Source organism: Hyperolius riggenbachi, chromosome 1, assembly GCF_040937935.1.
Source record: "Hyperolius riggenbachi isolate aHypRig1 chromosome 1, aHypRig1.pri, whole genome shotgun sequence".
Lineage (NCBI taxonomy): Eukaryota > Metazoa > Chordata > Amphibia > Anura > Hyperoliidae > Hyperolius > Hyperolius riggenbachi.
Genome location: NC_090646.1, coordinates 294885344 through 294903014, shown reverse-complemented (window position 1 = coordinate 294903014; position 17671 = coordinate 294885344). Strand labels below are relative to the sequence as shown.

Sequence of the window (17671 nt, the reverse complement as noted above, 5' to 3'; positions counted from 1 at the left end):
ACTCCCTGATTGATGTATACACATGCAAGATGTTTAACCACTTGAGGACCCACCCTTTACCCCCCCTTAAGGACCAGCGCTGTCTTAGCTGATCTGTGGTGGGTGGGCTCTGCAGCCCCCAGCACAGATCAGCGTGCAGGCAGAGCGACCAGATCGCCCCCCTTTTTTCCCCACTAGGGGGATGATGTGCTGGGGGGGTCTGATCGCTCCTGCCTGCCGGGTGTTGCAGGGGGGGGGGGCACCTCAAAGCCCCCCTCCGCGGCGAAATCCTCCCCCTCCCTCTCCTACCTGGCCCCCCCTGGAGATCCGGGCTGCACAGGACGCTATCCGTCCTGTGCAGCCAGTGACAGGCTGTCTCCTGTCACATGGCTGCGCAGCAGCGCCGTACAATGTAAACAAAGCGGATTATTTCCGCTTGTGTTTACATTAGCCTGCGAGCCGCCATCGGCGGCCCGCAGGCTATTCACGGAGCCCCCCGCCGTGAATTGACAGGAAGCAGCCGCTCACACGAGCGGCTGCTTCCTGATTAATCAGCCTGCAGCTGGCGACGCAGTACTGCGTCGCTGGTCCTGCAGCTGCCACTTTGCCGACGCACGGTATAAGCGTGCGGTCGGCAAGTGGTTAAAAGCACTTTAGGCCTGCAATTTAGCATTCAATGTGATTTCTGCCCTTAAAACGCTGCTTTGCGTCAAATCCAGATTTTTCCCCGGGACTTTGGGCATGTATCCCACTCTGCCATGCCCCCCTCCAGGTGTTAGACCCCTTGAAACATCTTTTCCATCACTTTTGTGGCCAGCATAATTTTTTCTATTTTTCAAAGTTCGCATCCCCATTGAAGTCTATTGCGGTTCGCAAACTTTTACGCGAACCGAACCTTCCGCGAAGGCTCGCGAACCGAAAATCGGAGGTTCGCGACATCTCTACCCATAGTTACCAACAGCACTGTTTTGGGGATAAACACCTTGTTCACAGTAAAGGAGTTATAGAACCTGCATCTGCTATGGTACCTTTATCGTGAACAGGGGTTATTCCCAAAACAGTGTTTGTATGCTCATTTTTATTTTCTTGCATCAGTTTCACTTATTGTTTATATACATTGAGCATTGCATCTGACTGCAACTGTTTTTGGATACAAGTTGATATTCCAGGCCCTCCGGTGGAAGTCATAAGAGCTGTCATTATCCTTTTTTGCAAGCAACTTACATGCGCTAGTATAATTCCTTCTCAAGCAGCCCAGTGTCTATCTAATGAGTTCAATCCAGTTGCAGATGGCATCATCATTGCTGCCACCAGTCAACTCCACTTGATTGTACAAGCTTCTTTTATCCTCTTCTACAATTACCTCCTCACATTCACGTGTACAAGACTTCTCACGTGCCTCACCCCTCCTCTGGAATGCCCTTCCACATCACATCTGCCACTCTCCCACCTTTGAAATCTTTAAACGCTCCCTCAAAATCCACCTTTTCCAACAAGCATATTCTCTAGCTTAGACCATGCACCCACTAAATAACCTAATTACGCTCTGCCTGTACATATACTGTATACTTCCCCCACCTCTTGTTTCCACCCCATTCCTTTAGATTGTAAGCTTGCAAGGGCAAGGCTCTCACCCTTTTGTGTCATGGAATGTTATTAATTTAATTGCTTGCACTCTGTTAGACATTTATATATTTTAGTCATCATGTTAAATTTGCAATTGTAATCAGCAGTGCTGTATTTTGTATCAGTGTTCATATTTGATGTATATCATTGCCTGTATCATTATGCATCCCTTGTTTGTTTTCTTACATTGTACAGCGCCACGGAAGAGGTTGGCGCTTTATAAATAAATAAATAAATAATAATAATAAAACAATGCATGCAAGATACCCTGAAATCACTCCTCTTTGGCCAGGTCTATGCTCAGGTGCTATAAAAGGTTATCCAATAAATGAGCAATTCATGGTCTTTAAAGAAAACCTGAGGTGAGAGTTTTATGGAGGCTATTTATTTCTTTTTAAGCAATACCTGTTGCCTGGCTATCCTGATGATCCTCTGCCTTGAATACTTATAGCCATAGACCCTGAACAAGCGTACAGCAGATCAGCTGTTTTTGACAATATCAGAACTGTCAAGATTAGCTGCATGCTCGTTTCTGGTGCAATTCAGACACTACTGCAGCCAAATAGATTAGCAGGGCTGCTAGGCAACTGGTATTGTTTAACTTTCCTGGCGGTAACCCCGAACGTAATTCGGGGTAAGCCGCGCAGGAGGTTTTCTCAGGCCCAGCTGGGCCGATTTGCACAATTTTTTTATTGCTGCACACAGCTAGCACTTTGCTAGCTGCGTGAGCAACACCGATCGCCGTTGCTATCCGCCGCGCCGCCCCCCCCAGACCCCTTGCGCAGCCTGGCCTATCAGCGCCAGGCAGCGCTGAGGGGTGGATCGGGACTCCCGATGATGTCATGACGTCGATTACTTTGAACGGGATTTCCTGATCGCCGGAGGCGATCGAAGAGGGTAGGGGCTATCATGTAGCGAGCCCTAGGCTCGCTACATGATTTAAAAAAAAATTACAAAAAAATGGCTGCGCTGCCCTGTGGCGGTTTTTAATAGACCGCCAGGAGGGTTAAGAGGAAATAAATATAGCAGCCTCCATATCACTCTCACCCAATTACTCATGCGCATGACCTACATGGTCACACTTGCAGTAGAATTGTAAATAAAACCCCTACTCCACAGGGGAGCCAAGTTGGGGCACGCTGTAAATGGCTCCAAGTTTAAAAAACACAAGTATACAAGCTATTCATCCACAGAGTACCACAATGCAGCAAAACAAACTTAAAAACATAAGAAGGAAGGGCTCATTGTGTAGATCCTTGCCTCTATGCAGAGAGCAGCTTACTTTGCTGTTAGTGAGCTGAAAATACCAATAGTGAGGCCTTGTTCACATTATAGGAGTTTTTGTCAAATTTTAAGCGCTGGCGATAAAAAAAAAAAAAAATCGCACTGAAAGCGCTTCTGCAATGATTCCCTATGAGAGAGTTCATATTTGAGCGGTTCGTTTGCGATCCGCTTAGAAAAGCAGTGCTTGGGCCATTTTTGAGGCGATTTGCCTCAATGGAAGGTATAGCAAAAACGCAAAATGCTCACAAAATCGCTTAGATTGAGTGAGCGTTTTTAAAAAAAATACATTGTATTTATTTTTTCTGGATTTTATTCCGGATCAAAAGACGGAAGCACTCTGCAAAAACGCTTACAAAAATGCCCACAAAATCAAGCAAACACGCAGAAAATCGCTGGAAAACGCTTTTATAAAAAGTGGAAAAAAAGCCTACTGCGGACGGACACGCCGCGAGCCGAACGCAATGTGAAAAAGGCCTGACAGTTCAGCATACGAGCATATTAGTGGATAAACCACTTTTTATCTGTCCATCTGTGTGGAAGAACTGTCCAGGGATCCAACATGGAAACTATTGAAGCTCTCCAGGGGAGTTCTCAGTAGTGTTGGGCGAACAGTGTTCGCCACTGTTCGGGTTCTGCAGAACATCACCCTGTTCGGGTGATGTTCGAGTTCGGCCGAACACCTGATGGTGTTCGGCCAAACCGTTCGGCCACATGGCCGAACTAAGAGCGCATGGCCGAACGTTCCCCGAACGTTCGGCTAGCGCTGTGATTGGCCGAACGGGCCACGTGGTTCGGACCCGAACGCGCTCTGATTGGCCGAACTGTCACGTGGTTCAGGTAAATAAATACCTGAACCACGTCATATCTCCACCATTTGTCTGTGGGTTTAGCTTTGGGTAGGCAGGCAGGGTAGTTTGCGCTCCAGCCACGCTAGCCAGGGTCCCCCCAGTCATTGTGTCGCTGCTGGGAATAGTAGTACACCGCTCGCTCAGCCACACTATATAGCATTGTGTTTACTGCCACTCTGTGTCTGCTGGGAATAGTAGTACACCGCTCGCTCAGCCACACTATATAGCATTCTGTTTACTGCCACTCTGTGTCTGCTGGGAACAGTAGTACACCGCTCGCTCAGCCACACTATATAGCATTCTGTTTACTGCCACTCTGTGTCTGCTGGGAATAGTAGTACACCGCTCGCTCAGCCACACTATATAGCATTGTGTTTACTGCCACTCTGTGTACCTCGCTCAGCCACACTATATAGCATTCTGTTTACTGCCACTCTGTGTCTGCTGGGAACAGTACTACACCGCTCGCTCAGCCACACTATATAGCATTGTGTTCACTGCCACTTTGTGTCTGCTGGGAATAGTAGTACACCGCTCGCTCAGCCACACTATATAGCATTGTGTTTACTGCCACTCTGTGTACCTCGCTCAGCCACACTATATAGCATTGTGTTTACTGCCACTCTGTGTCTGCTGGGAACAGTACTACACCGCTCGCTCAGCCACACTATATAGCATTCTGTTTACTGCCACTCTGTGTCTGCTGGGAACAGTACTACACCGCTCGCTCAGCCACACTATATAGCATTGTGTTTACTGCCACTCTGTGTACCTTGCTCAGCCACACTATATAGCATTGTGTTTACTGCCACTCTGTGTCTGCTGGGAACAGTAGTACACCGCTCGCTCAGCCACACTATATAGCATTATGTTTACTGCCACTCTGTGTCTGCTGGGAACAGTAGAACACCGCTCGCTCAGCCACACTATATAGCATTGTGTTTACTGCCACTCTGTGTACCTTGCTCAGCCACACTATATAGCATTGTGTTTACTGCCACTCTGTGTCTGCTGGGAACAGTTCTACACCGATCGCTCAGCCACACTATGTAGCATTGTGTTTACTGCCACTCTGTGTACCTTGCTCAGCCACACTATATAGCATTGTGTTTACTGCCACTCTGTGTACCTCGCTCAGCCACACTATATAGCATTGTGTTTACTGCCACTCTGTGTCTGCTGGGAACAGTACTACACCGCTCGCTCAGCCACACTATATAGCATTCTGTTTACTGCCACTCTGTGTCTGCTGGGAACAGTACTACACCGCTCGCTCAGCCACACTATATAGCATTGTGTTTACTGCCACTCTGTGTACCTTGCTCAGCCACACTATATAGCATTGTGTTTACTGCCACTCTGTGTCTGCTGGGAACAGTAGTACACCGCTCGCTCAGCCACACTATATAGCATTGTGTTTACTGCCACTCTGTGTCTGCTGGGAACAGTAGAACACCGCTCGCTCAGCCACACTATATAGCATTGTGTTTACTGCCACTCTGTGTACCTTGCTCAGCCACACTATATAGCATTGTGTTTACTGCCACTCTGTGTCTGCTGGGAACAGTAGTACACCGCTCGCTCAGCCACACTATATAGCATTCTGTTTACTGCCACTCTGTGTCTGCTGGGAACAGTAGTACACCGCTCGCTCAGCCACACTATATAGCATTGTGTTTACTGCCACTCTGTGTCTGCTGGGAACAGTAGTACACTGCCGCTCACTCAGTCACCCCATTACTATATAGCATTGCTGGGATCTGTAGTACTATGCTCACCCACCCATACCATTGTACTGCCAGTCACTGTGTATATTGCTGGGATCTGTAGTACTTCACTCACCGTCAACCACTATATAGCATTGCGTACTCTGCCAGTCAGTGTGTATATTGCTGGGATCAGTAATACTCCACTCAACGTCAACCACTATATGAGCTCACCATGAGTTCCTCAGAGACCTCCGCTGTGAGCAGCACTCCCAACAACAGCAACAGCCAATGCCCCACGCAAGCTATAACATCCACCCCAGCAGCCAGTGGTCAGCAGCAGCCCTCCCCGGAGGAGAACATTGTGTCCATCGGTCCGGCGCCAGAGCGATTATTGAGGGCTGCCATTGAGGAGATGATGGGGCCTGATGTGGAGGAGGAGGTCGGGCTCAGGCCAGCATCCCAAGTTAATGTTGAGGACGATGAGGGGTCTGTGTCTGGGGATGTTGGGGTGGCAGAGGTGGTGGGTGGGTCAGACTCAGGAGAAGAGTTGTATGATGAGGATGATGATCGGGACCATCTGTATGTGCCTCAGAGTCCGACCCCGGAAAACATGTTGTATCGTGTGTTTAGGTACTAAAATCTGCGTTCCCACTTCCCAGTACTGCCCGGGTCCATGGATCCATATAATTTTTTGGGCAGCACTATCAAACTGTGGTACTATGAGTGAGTTGCCATGGTCCTTCTATGCTGTCACACTCACCGTCTGTCTGCAGATGGATTGTTCAACACAGCTACGCCATCTGACATGTAGTCCTTGACCATCTTCTCCAGGCGATTGGTGTTGGAGGACGTGGAACTGCCCGATTGCTGTTCTGTGGGCTGCTGCATGGGTGTCAGAAAATGTTCCCACTCCAAGGACACTGCCAATACCATTCCCTTTTGGGCACTAGCAGCAGCTTGTGTTCTTTGCTGCCCTCCTGGTCCTCCTGGGTTTGCTGAAGTCAGTCGGCGTACAACTGGCTAGAGAAGGAGGAGGATGTCAATCTCCTCTCTAAAGTCTCCATCCTCAAGGGCCTGCTGGAATTGTTCCATTTTTGACCTGTCTGACACTTTCTTCAATCAGTTTTTTAACATTGTGTTTGTATAAACTGGGTATAAACCCAGTAATTGGTGTTGTCCAGAATAATGAATAATAATGAATAGTGAATAATGCGCGGGCCGCGTTCAATGCAGTCTAGCATGAATTGAGCCATGTGTGCCAGAGAATCCTGCCAGACTCCTCTGTCTTCATGTTCTTGTGAGCGTTGTGATTGTTGTGATGCACCATATTCGTCACCAGCATCACTTTCTTCCTCTTCTGCTGTCCATTCCCGCTAAATCCAACGTGCACCGCTCTGTCCCTCGGCAGTGGGGGCATCCAATTCCTGCTCCAACTCCAGCTGTTCCTCGTCCTGTTCTTTGTCATAGCTGGGACCAGCGTTTCCTGAGGCAGGTTGCCTGATGTTGGTATCATCACGCTGTTTGTTTTCATCTTCAGATTCCCCCACTTGCATCATGCCAGCGGTTTCCATCTTCAACATTGATTTCTTCAGTAAACACAGCAGTGGTATTGTAATGCTGGCTGTAGAGTTGTCACTGCTCAGTCACAAGCAACGTGGATTGCTCAAAATTTTGGAGGACTTGGCAGAGATCCAACATGGTGGCCCAATCAGATCCACAGAAGCTTGGTAGCTAGCTGCTGGAATGCGCCTCGGCACTGCGCAAAAGCGTGCTAGCATGTGCAGCATAGAATTCCAGCGCGTAGGGAGGGACATCACCCAGCGAGCGATGGTGCGCTAGATTGAAGCGCTCCTGCATCTCTTGGTGAGTCCTTCAGAAGCGGTACTGGACTTTAAAAAAAATGTTTGTTTTTTTTTCCTTCAACAGAAGATCTGCCACGTTGGAGTGAGGAGGACGCCGCCGACCCCGAGACCAAGCTGAACCCCGGCGAACTCCAAGCAGAGGATCTTCAGGAACCCTCAAGGCTTTGAGCAAGCTGAGGAGGATCAGCAGTCCCGACGAGACCTCTCCTCATATGTGACTGTGTGCAGTGGAGTAGAGCTCCCCAGAACAACCTCCCACTTGGCCACTTGGCCACTTGGCCACTTGGCCACTTGGCCACTTGTCCACTTGTCCACTTGGTCACATGATCTCGGTACACCTCCTGCGATTCAAATTCCTGCACACATTGCTCTGGGATTTGGGTGTGATGAATGATGCATCTAACTGGCCACCGGAGGCAATTAAGGCCTTCAAAACATTGAAAGCAGCTTTCTGTTCCGCCCCCATTTGGCGTCATGTTGAGTTGCTGACGTCATGTTCATCCTCGGCCTCGCCTTGCATTTCAGTGCGAGGTGCATTTTTCACAGAAAAAGGTTGTGAATCCGGGCACAACATTTGTGGCTGTTCCATTGACCTTTCACAGGTAGAAGATTGTGGGGGTGGGAATAGCTCCTCCGAATAGCCCATTGTGTCCTGAAAACTACTCATTGCATTGCTTTGCGCACGCATTTTTTTGTCCTCATGCAAGGCCTGAGTTGCGCCTGAAAGCGTGGCCTTCTCCTCCTGCGCCTCCTCCTGTTCCATCACGTCTGCTGCTGCTGGGTTAGCGTTGCCGCCCGGTCCCTGTTTATTGAACCTCTCATCTTTATTACATTTATGACTGCATGGCGGTACAAAGCATGCTATCCGCACGCTTCTTGTCCTCATGCAAGGCCTGGGTTGTTGTGTCTCAAAGCGTGGCCTTCTCCTCCTGCGCCTCCTCCTGTTCCATCACGTGTGCTGCTGCTGCTGCTGCTGCTGCTGGGTTAGCGTTGCCGGTCCCTGTTTATGGAAACTCTCATCTTTATTACATTTATGACTGCATGGCGGTAAAAAAGCATGCTATCCGCACGCTTCTTGTCCTCATGCAAGGCCTGGGTTGTTGTGTCTCAAAAAGCGTGGCCTTCTCCTCCTGCGCCTCCTCCTCCTGTTCCATCACGTATGCTGCTGCTGGTGCTGGGTTAGCGTTACCGGTCCCTTTTCCTGGAACCTCTTCTCTGTATTACATTTATGACTGCATGGCGACAAAAAGCATGTTACCTGTGCAAAGAAACATGACATTTTCCACATTTAAAAAAGACAGTTTTTCCTTTGAAACTTTACAATCAATTTTCTCAAAAACTATAAGCTCTTTTTCAAATATTTTTTTTCCTCTTGTACCCACTCCCAAGGTGCACATACCCTGCAAATTTGGGGTATGTAGCATGTAGGAAGCTTTACAAAGCACGAAAGTTCGGGTCCCCATTGACTTCCATTATGTTCGGAGTTCGGCGCGAACACCCGAACATCGCGGCGATGTTCGGCGAACGTTCGCGAACCCGAACATCTAGGTGTTCGCCCAACACTAGTTCTCAGCCAGATCTGGATATTGGTAAATCACAGGCTGTTTATGCCAGTAGGTAAGTAACACACAAGCTGTGTTACAGTAGTCAAGATGAAAAAAAGAAAGTAGCATGTGCAAGAATTTTAGTAGCCTCTTGTGTAAGGAAGGAACAAATTTTGGAGAGATTTTTTTTAAGATTTAAGTAGTAGGAAGTTGTTAATGTTATAAGAGTCCACATTATAAATTAGCATAATGGAGGGTGTAAACGCTACTGAGATTACGGTGGTGCAATGACTTAAGCGTCTACTATGGGGCGTGGCCTGGCCATGAGCATGTAAGCAGCACAGGATCTGAGCTCCCGGGCAAACCGCAGCTTCCTCCTTTTAGCGGCACCCTACAGCCTTTGAGGGGAGCTTATGGTTAAAGGAATTGTCAGGCAAAAAAAAAAAAAAAAATGAGTTTTACTTACCTGGGGCTTCTACCAGCCCCATGCAGCCATCCTGTGCCCTCGTAGTCACTCACTGCTGCTCCAGTCCCCCGCCGCCAGCTAGTTTCGTTTTTGCCGAAACTAGCTGGCGGTGGAGGACTGGAGCCGCAGTGAGTGACTACGAGGGCACAGGATGGCTGCATGGGGCTGGTAGAAGCCCCAGGTAAGTGAAACTTTTTTTTTGCCTGACAATTCCTTTAAGGGGAAGCAGCGCTCATGATCCCGACCCACCGCTACTCCAGGGGAGAGATCCATCGTATTTCATGGCGGACAGCGCTCGTTCCTCCAGCCAAGAAGACACCCGATGTCAGGTCTCACAGCGCTGAACACTCTCCTACTAGCAGTCGAAGCAGGTCAAAGAGCAAAAAAAAAAAAAAAAAACAAGCGGCCTCCATCTCAAGCACACAGCTCTGAGAGAGCTGCTAGAGCAGGGGAATGAAACAGAGGTTAGTGGTGGTAGTCCCAGACATCTCACACCACGTGCTGGCAAAAAAGGGGGCAATGGCAAGGGGATGGAGAAACACAGTTCACTGTCACAGAGGGGCTCCTCTGATTGGGACAGAGGGTCCCCCTCATGCAGGCCACATTGGGATAAGGATGGCACTTTTAATGGTACCCTCCCTAAGGATGAGGAACATTCAGAGGCTTCTTCCTCCGATTCTGAGCCAGAATCTATATCTCACTTAGGGAGCTTTAAGAGGAAGGATAAAAACTCCACTGACACCTGCAGAGCCCCCCCCCCCCCCCCCCCTCTCTCTCCCTCTATGAAAACTGGGATCTTAAGGAATATTTGCAGTCTATGCCTACCCTAAAGGACATGGATAGATACTGTATGTCTCTAGTCTTGAATCCACGTACAAACCGGAAACTGAGACGCTACAATCTGACATTAGCCATATAGGCACAGAGTAGAGGATTTGGAGGGAGAGGTTAAGAATAGAGATGGCCCGAACGGTTCGCCGGCAAACTGTTCCAGGCGAACTTTGGGTGGTTCGCATTCGCATGCGATCGCGAACTTTCCCAGAAGTTTGGTTCGCCCTCACAGTGCTCCATTAGGGTCAACTTTGACCCTCTACATCACAGTCAGCAGGCACATTGTAGCCAATGAGGCTACACTCACTCCTGGAGCCACTCCCCCCTTATATAAGGCAGGCTCCGCCGGCCATTACACTCACTTGTGAGCCTGCTATAGTGAGAGAAGGGCAAGCTGCTGCAGACTGTTTCTCCTAGGGAAAGATTAGTTAAGCTCTTGGCTTGCTCGCTTGCTGCTGGCTGATTCTTATTGCTATAATAGCACCCCACAACAGCTCTTTTGAGAGCTAATCTTGTTCTTATGATCTATTTTTTTTCTGTGTGTCCCACTGATCTAACACTTGTGTTGCATAGACAGCTTTTGTAATTCATACTGTGTGTGCGAGATTGCCAGCCAGGTCCAGCATATTCAGTGACTACCTGTGTGTGTAATAGGCAGCTGCACATTGTAATACCCTTTACTGCATATACCAAGCTGTTGTGTTGAGTAAACCCACCTCATCACTGCATATACCTACCTTTTGTGTTGAGTGAATCCACTTCATCACAGCATATACCTAGCTGTTGTGTTCAGTGAACCCACCTCATCACTGCGTATACTTACCTACCTTTTGTGTTGAGTGAACCCACCTCATCACTGCATATACCTACCTTTTGTGTTGAGTGAACCCACCTCATCACTGCATATACCTAGCTGTTTTGTTGAGTGAACCCACCTCATCACAGCATATACCTAGCTGTTGTGTTCAGTGAACCCACCTCATCACTGCGTATACTTTCCTACCTTTTGTGTTGAGTGAACCCACCTCATAACTGCATATACCTAGCTTTTGTGTTGTGTGAACCCACCTCATCACTGCATATACCTAGCTGTTTTGTTGAGTGAACCCAACTCATCCCTGCATATACCTAGCTGTTGTGGCAAGTGGTGTCATCATTGTCCGCCATAACAGATTCTCGTTAAAGGATTTAAAGTTAATTCATTTCAATACAGCTGGGCCTAGTAAATTCTTTTTCCGAGTTCTGTATTGTTATTTTTGGTCACTACCTCGGGACGTGCATGCCATGCTTGCTGCCTTCCTTGGATGTGTGTGGTGGTAGCAGTTTCTTATGCTCCAACTCCGGACCGGAATAGAACCAGGATTCCCCTGCCATTACCTGTGGTCACTCACAATGGCAGACTTGCCCTCCATAAAAGATTCTCGCCTCCTTGAGGAGGAGACCAACCTGGTAAATCGCAGTGATTAGGCTCTTGTTAGCTTGCTCCTTGCTGATATTTGTTGCTGAAAAGCACCACCAAAACAGCTCTTTTGAGAGCTAATGTTCTCCATATACAGCCCTGTCTGTCGCAGCTGGCCCTTGCTGATTGCTATACTGTGCCAGGCCCAGCACATTCAGTGCCTAGTGTGACTGCTGCACATTGTATTCTAATACCAGTCCGTGCATACCTTTCACTGCACCTGTGTGACCGCATGCCGTTTTATTTATATAGCAGTCACTGCATACATTTCACTGCATCTGTGTGACCGCACACTGTTTTATATACCAGTCTGTGAATACCTTTCACTGCATCTGTGACTACACATTGTATTATACCTGACAGTTAGTGCATACCTTTCACTTGAATGGATGGCAGACTTGCCCTCCATAACAGATTATCGTTAAAGGATTTCAAGTGTATTCGTCTCATCATTATACAGCAGGGCCTCAAAAGAGTCCTCCTGTAGTGTTATTTTTCGTCACTACCTCGGGACTTGCGTGCCGTGCCTGCTGCCTTCCTTGGATGTGTGGTGGTAGCCGTTCCTGCTCCTCTGCCCACAGCAGCCAGGTGTCCATTAAGAAAATCTTTGAGCGAAAGAAGGCAATGTCTGCCAGTCACCCCCTTGCCCGGTGCCAGACAACTGGCTTAGCGGAACTGTTAGCACACCAGCTGTTACCATACCAGCTGGTGGACTCTGAGGCCTTCAGAAAATTTGTGACGATTGGCACACCGCAGTGGAAGATACAGGCTACAATTATTTATCTAAAACGGAGATACCCAAACTGTACCGTGATGTTGAAAGGCAAGTGGTGTCATCTCTGGCACACAGCGTTGGGTCAAGGGTCCATCTGACCACAGATGCCTGCAAAGCACGGTCAGGGCAGGTACATTACTTATACAGCACATTGAGTCCTTACTTGGATGTGTGGTGGCCATTTCTCAGGCTCCCACTCCGGACCCCTGGACTACTGGGTTCGCAGGCTTGACCTGTGGCCAGAGCTGTCACAATTTGCCATGCAACTTCTGGCATGCCCTGCCTCAAGCGTCCTTTCAGAAAGGACCTTCAGCGCAGCTGGAGGCATTGTCAGTGAGAAGAGAAGTCGCCTAGGTAAAAAGTGTTCAGTACCTCACCTTTATCAAAATGAAGGAGGCATGGATCCCGGAGAGCTACTGCCTGCCCGAAGACTAAGTCGCTGCCCACACACAGCATCTCTGCCTGCCTGCTGGCTGCTGCTGTCTGCCCCAAGACTAAGTCAGTCCCCCCACACAGCATCTCTGCCTGCAGGCCGCTTGACTGCCTTCTCCGCCACCACCAACAGGGTCCAGGACTCCAGGTGGATTCCTGAATTTTTAAGGCCGCTAACAAAAAGAATAATAATTTTTGCCTAAATTTTCTGGCTGCAACAAAACAAAAGGCATATACTTTGCCACGGTGAAGGGGCTTGTGTATCACAATGAAGCAATGACCTATATGAGTGTGTTGGGGGGTACACCTTAGAAAATACGGTCGTTGCTTCATTGTGGAAAGACCAAATTTGAACAGCTGGACAATCTCTGTTGTTCTGTCATTGAGCTACCTCAGCCCGACCATATGGGCTTGAAAACCACCATCGCCTGCAATGGCAACATCGTGCGCAACACTGCGCACCAGTCCAGCACGGCCGGTTCTCAAACCAAAATTTGCGGGTTCGCGACATCTCTAAATGCAATTCTATGAGCCTGTCCACAGTACAACATTGTAACGGATCGAGTTACCGCGGGTTCGCAACATCTCTACTGTCGGGTGCTGCGCTGGTGGACAAGATCAGAGAGTATGCAAATAAAACTGCACTTCCAGTGCTTCAGTCTGAGGTTAGCTCTAAACTTGATGATGAGTTCACGTCACAGGAAATACAATGTGCAATTAAGTCAATGCTCAATGGGAAAAGCCGCGACCCAGGAAGTACTCCACGAGGGAGCTATGAAATGGAGGAGGCAGGGGAGGTAATGCTGATTGACAAATGCCAGGTAAACAGAAGGCTCGCGACAATCAGATGATCACTAGCCTAGCACTATTTTTCAGGGGGGACAGCAGAGCCCAGGGGTGACTGGCAGCGGCAATAGAAGGACACAGAGCATGTCATTGTGCAGAGAACATGCCACTGTGCCCTATTATCTTTAGAAAATTCGCCTCGGGTTCTCTTTAACCTGTAGGGGCCCGCCTAACGCCAATGGGCAGCCCCAGGACCGCCTAACGCCAATTGGCGTCAAGTCCTGGCAGGGCCGGAGCTACCATAGAAAAAAATAGGCAATTGCCCCAGGGCCCCAGAGCCTGTAGGGGCCCCCAACGTGTCCTTCCCCATCTTAACTGTTGCTCCCCAGGGACTCTGCAGAGTCTGTTAAGTTGGGAGGTGATTGGGAGAGGGTCAGCAGTCAGCTCAGGGGCCCAGGAGGGAAATTTGGCTGTAACAAAGAGCCTCTAATGACGTTTTTTGGTCAGGGGTGTCTGTTGGGGGGCCCCCAGGCTAATTTTGCCCTAGGGCCCAATTGTTTCTTGAACCGGCCCTGAGTCCTGGGGCTGGGATTTGCAGGAGATCGCATGGATCTCCTGCTCGGGGGGCGGGGGGGGGGGGGGCTTGGCTTTATTATTTATTTATTTTTTGTACACACATACATGCCTATCCACACTTACCTTTTTGAAGGATGTTAGCAACTTAATGCTAACAAATCCCATCTTGTTTTTCTGTACATGTTTGAGCAGAAAGGAATCATGGGACAAATTTTCATCAGACAGGTAAAATTCCACTTGGCTCACAATCTTTTGAATTAAGCCCATATCAGGGATCTTGCTATCACCATCATTGGAATCTTCATCTAAAGCCTCAGCCATATCACAGAAACTTCTAAAGGGAAAAACACACAAACTATTGTAGGACATTTTGCTCAACATCAATGCAATTTTTTTTTTGTTTTTTTTTTAACAGTTGAAATCTTATTATTTTTTAAGAGTAAGAGGAATACCGCATAGTATACATATAGTGTAGGTGTACAGCATTAAGAAGTTGACATAATATAATAAATATCAGTACATAGCAATGTTATGCAGAAAATCAAAAATAACATGAACACTACTATTATGGCAGGTCAGCTATTCATGTCATAACCTCAGATGGCAATAAGAAGATAATTGGTTACACTATGCTGTAGAAGAAGAGAATCCAAGCACACGGGGAATCAATCTAGAATGGGTATGACATCAGAATAAGAAGGAGCCATGATTTTGTTTTCCCATACTCCTCACACCTTATCATATTTTTTAGGACAACGCCTGTTCATATATGTGGTCTCATAGCGGTAGGGAGCAATTAATGGCCTTTGCCCACAAACCCAATGTTGGAACTGAAGGTTTTTTCCAGAGCTTTAAGATTTCTTTTCTAGCTTGAAAGCAGAGGGTTCTGACCAGTGTTTGCTTGTGCCTGGTAAGGGTGTCCTCTTCCAGCCTCCCCAGGAGCAATAGACCAGGGTCAACAATGCAATTCTTAAAGGCAACCTGAAGTGAAAGGAATATTAAGGCTGTCATGTTCATTCTCTGATGAACAATGTCAGTTGCCTGGCTCATATTGAGCTTTTGGCTAGCTGAGTCAAAGAATTTGAGCTGCATGCTCATCCTGGGCCAGGGACTTAAAGTAAACCAGAGATTAGAAAATACAAAGAATCAATACTTACCTGGGGCTTCCTGTAGCCCCATAAATGTGTGAGTCCCTAGCTGTCCTCCCATGGTCAGCTGTTCAGCTACAGTAACTGGCTCAGTTGGGTCCAGTCTGGGCAGCGCATGTGCAGAAGACCCAGACTGACGCGATTGAAGCAGTTACCAGGGCTGATTGCGGCTGAATGGCAGACCGCAGGAGGACGGCGAGAACAGCCATACACTTTTCTTGCACTATTTTTTGCATGTCATTGTAGCACGCAGTCATCCTTTGTTGCACAACACTTTGGACACTTTGTAGATTTTTGCATATTTTGTGTATTTTTTGTATTTTTTGTATTTTTGGTATATACTTTTTTGCATAGTATATTTTCACAACTTTTTTACCTATATTGTGGGCTGTGCAATATATGGATTATGCACTTTATATATATTTTTATGAAAATGTTTTTTGATATTTATTCACATAATGACACATATGGTTTACTGCTGCTGCGGACTTCCAATGACGTTTGGATTTAGAGGTGATTATTTATTGTTTTTAACTCATTTTGTGCTTGGTTAAGACCCAATAAAATTTTTTGATTATTTTCACCTTATATGGAATGTAGTGAGTACTTTTTATTATGCCATATGTCTCTAGATTGGGCATCTTTTCTTGTAGTGTTGGTTGGTTTTTCAGCCTTTTGAGACAGTGAATTGTTGTTTGGGTTCTAATTTATGTGATATTTATAGGATGGCGAGGGACTTATACGTGTTTATGGAGCTGGAGGTAGCGCCAGGTAAGTATTGATTCTTTGTATTTTCTGAGTAAAACTTTTTTTTAGGATTTCTGTAAACTAATGATAAGGTTATCATGCTGTGGCTAATCCTTTGTTTACAGAAATCCTAAAAAAAAGTTTTACTTGGCTTCACTTTTGCAGAATGCACTGAAAGGGCTAAGCCTCAGGCCTTGTTTGTGATGTGAACGAAGCCTAAACACTGAGGCCTTGTTTCCATCTGTGCGCTACTCTCCGCTTCTGTCCTCTTTTCAGTAACCTGTATTAATCTGTAACATTGATGTGCTGATAAAAAGCGGATAGAAGCGCACAGATGGTGCGCTTCTATCCGCTTTTTATCAGCACATCAATGTTACAGATTAATACAGGTTACTGAAAAGAGGACAGAAGCGGAGAGTAGCGCACAGATGGAAACAAGGCCTCAGTGTTTAGGCTTCGTTCACATCACACGTGCGCATTTGGAAGCACGTATGTGCTAAAACGCAAGAACGGCAGAAGGGCATAGATTGCCCTTCTACCATTCACATCTACTGCGCTGCGCAGCAGTACAATGCGCTATGAAGCGATTGCGTACTGCTGCTTGCATTTTGCTCGCAAGCGCAGAGCTGATCCCATCACTGTCAATGAATGGGATCAGCAGAAAAAAGCGGCGCAGATGGTGTGCAATCGTACGCTGAAGAGATGTGAACTACTCTATGGAGAGCTGCCTAGGCAGAGTCCTCCCCTGCAGTCTATTTATAGTTGCTGATAAGAACGAATTAGATAAATTTATCTGCCTAAACAAACAGAAAAGTAATTTTTTTCACCAACTATATGCAGAATAAAGACACTTCATTGAAGCAGTGCAAAAGTTTGGGTCCACTTTGAAGCAATCCTTAACCACTTGAGGACCAGAGGTTTATACTCCTCCCCCCCCCCCCCCCCCCCCTCCCAGTGACCAGGCCATTTTCTTTACAATTCTGCTCTTCACAACTTAACTGTTTATTGCTTGGTCATACAACTTAGCACCCAAATGACTTTTACCTCCTTTTCGTCTCGCAGATAGAGCTTTCTTTTGGTGGTATTTCATGGTTGCCATTTTTTTAATTAATCAAAAAAGTAGCAAGGCTGGCTGGCTGGCAGGCTGATCACTGTTCCCCACTGTTCACTCCTCGCCAGAAGATGCCATATGGCGTGGCTGAGGAACAACAGAGCCAATCTGCGGCCGTCAATCTGCGTTAGGCAGTCGCAGAGTGGTTAAAGGACAACTGTAATGAAAGGCATATGGAAGCTGCCATATGCATTTCCTTTTAAACAGAAAGGCATATGGAGGCTGCCATATGCATTTCATTTTAAACAATACCAGTTGTCTGGCTATCCTGCTGATCCTCTACCTCTAATCCTTTTAACCTAATGCTGGGCATACACAGCATACTATCTAACAGATAGTGAGGCAGTATCGAGCCAGAGGCTCGATGCTGGCGTGTCACCGCTCGTCCGCGCGGATCGATACGCGCTCGTCCCCATGGGCGCTGCTAATCAGCCGCTCATTTCTTCACATTGTTCTCCCCGCCTGTATTGAGCGCAGTATCAATCCCG

At 47.4% G+C, this 17671-nt stretch overlaps 1 protein-coding gene and 1 long non-coding RNA gene across 2 annotated transcripts in view; one reads left to right on the top strand and one right to left on the bottom strand.

The window, feature by feature from the left end:
• Nucleotides 1–14498, bottom strand: part of LOC137561662 (la-related protein 6-like) — a 34187-nt gene extending 19689 nt beyond the window's left edge. The window contains exon 1 of the mRNA XM_068272987.1: nt 14301–14498. Coding sequence (XP_068129088.1) covers nt 14301–14498 — 198 coding nt within the window. The remainder of the gene's footprint in view (nt 1–14300) is intronic.
• LOC137548667 (uncharacterized) overlaps nt 1–17671 on the top strand; it is a 154980-nt gene that overhangs the window by 125743 nt on the left and 11566 nt on the right. The gene's annotated exons all lie outside the window — the stretch shown is intronic.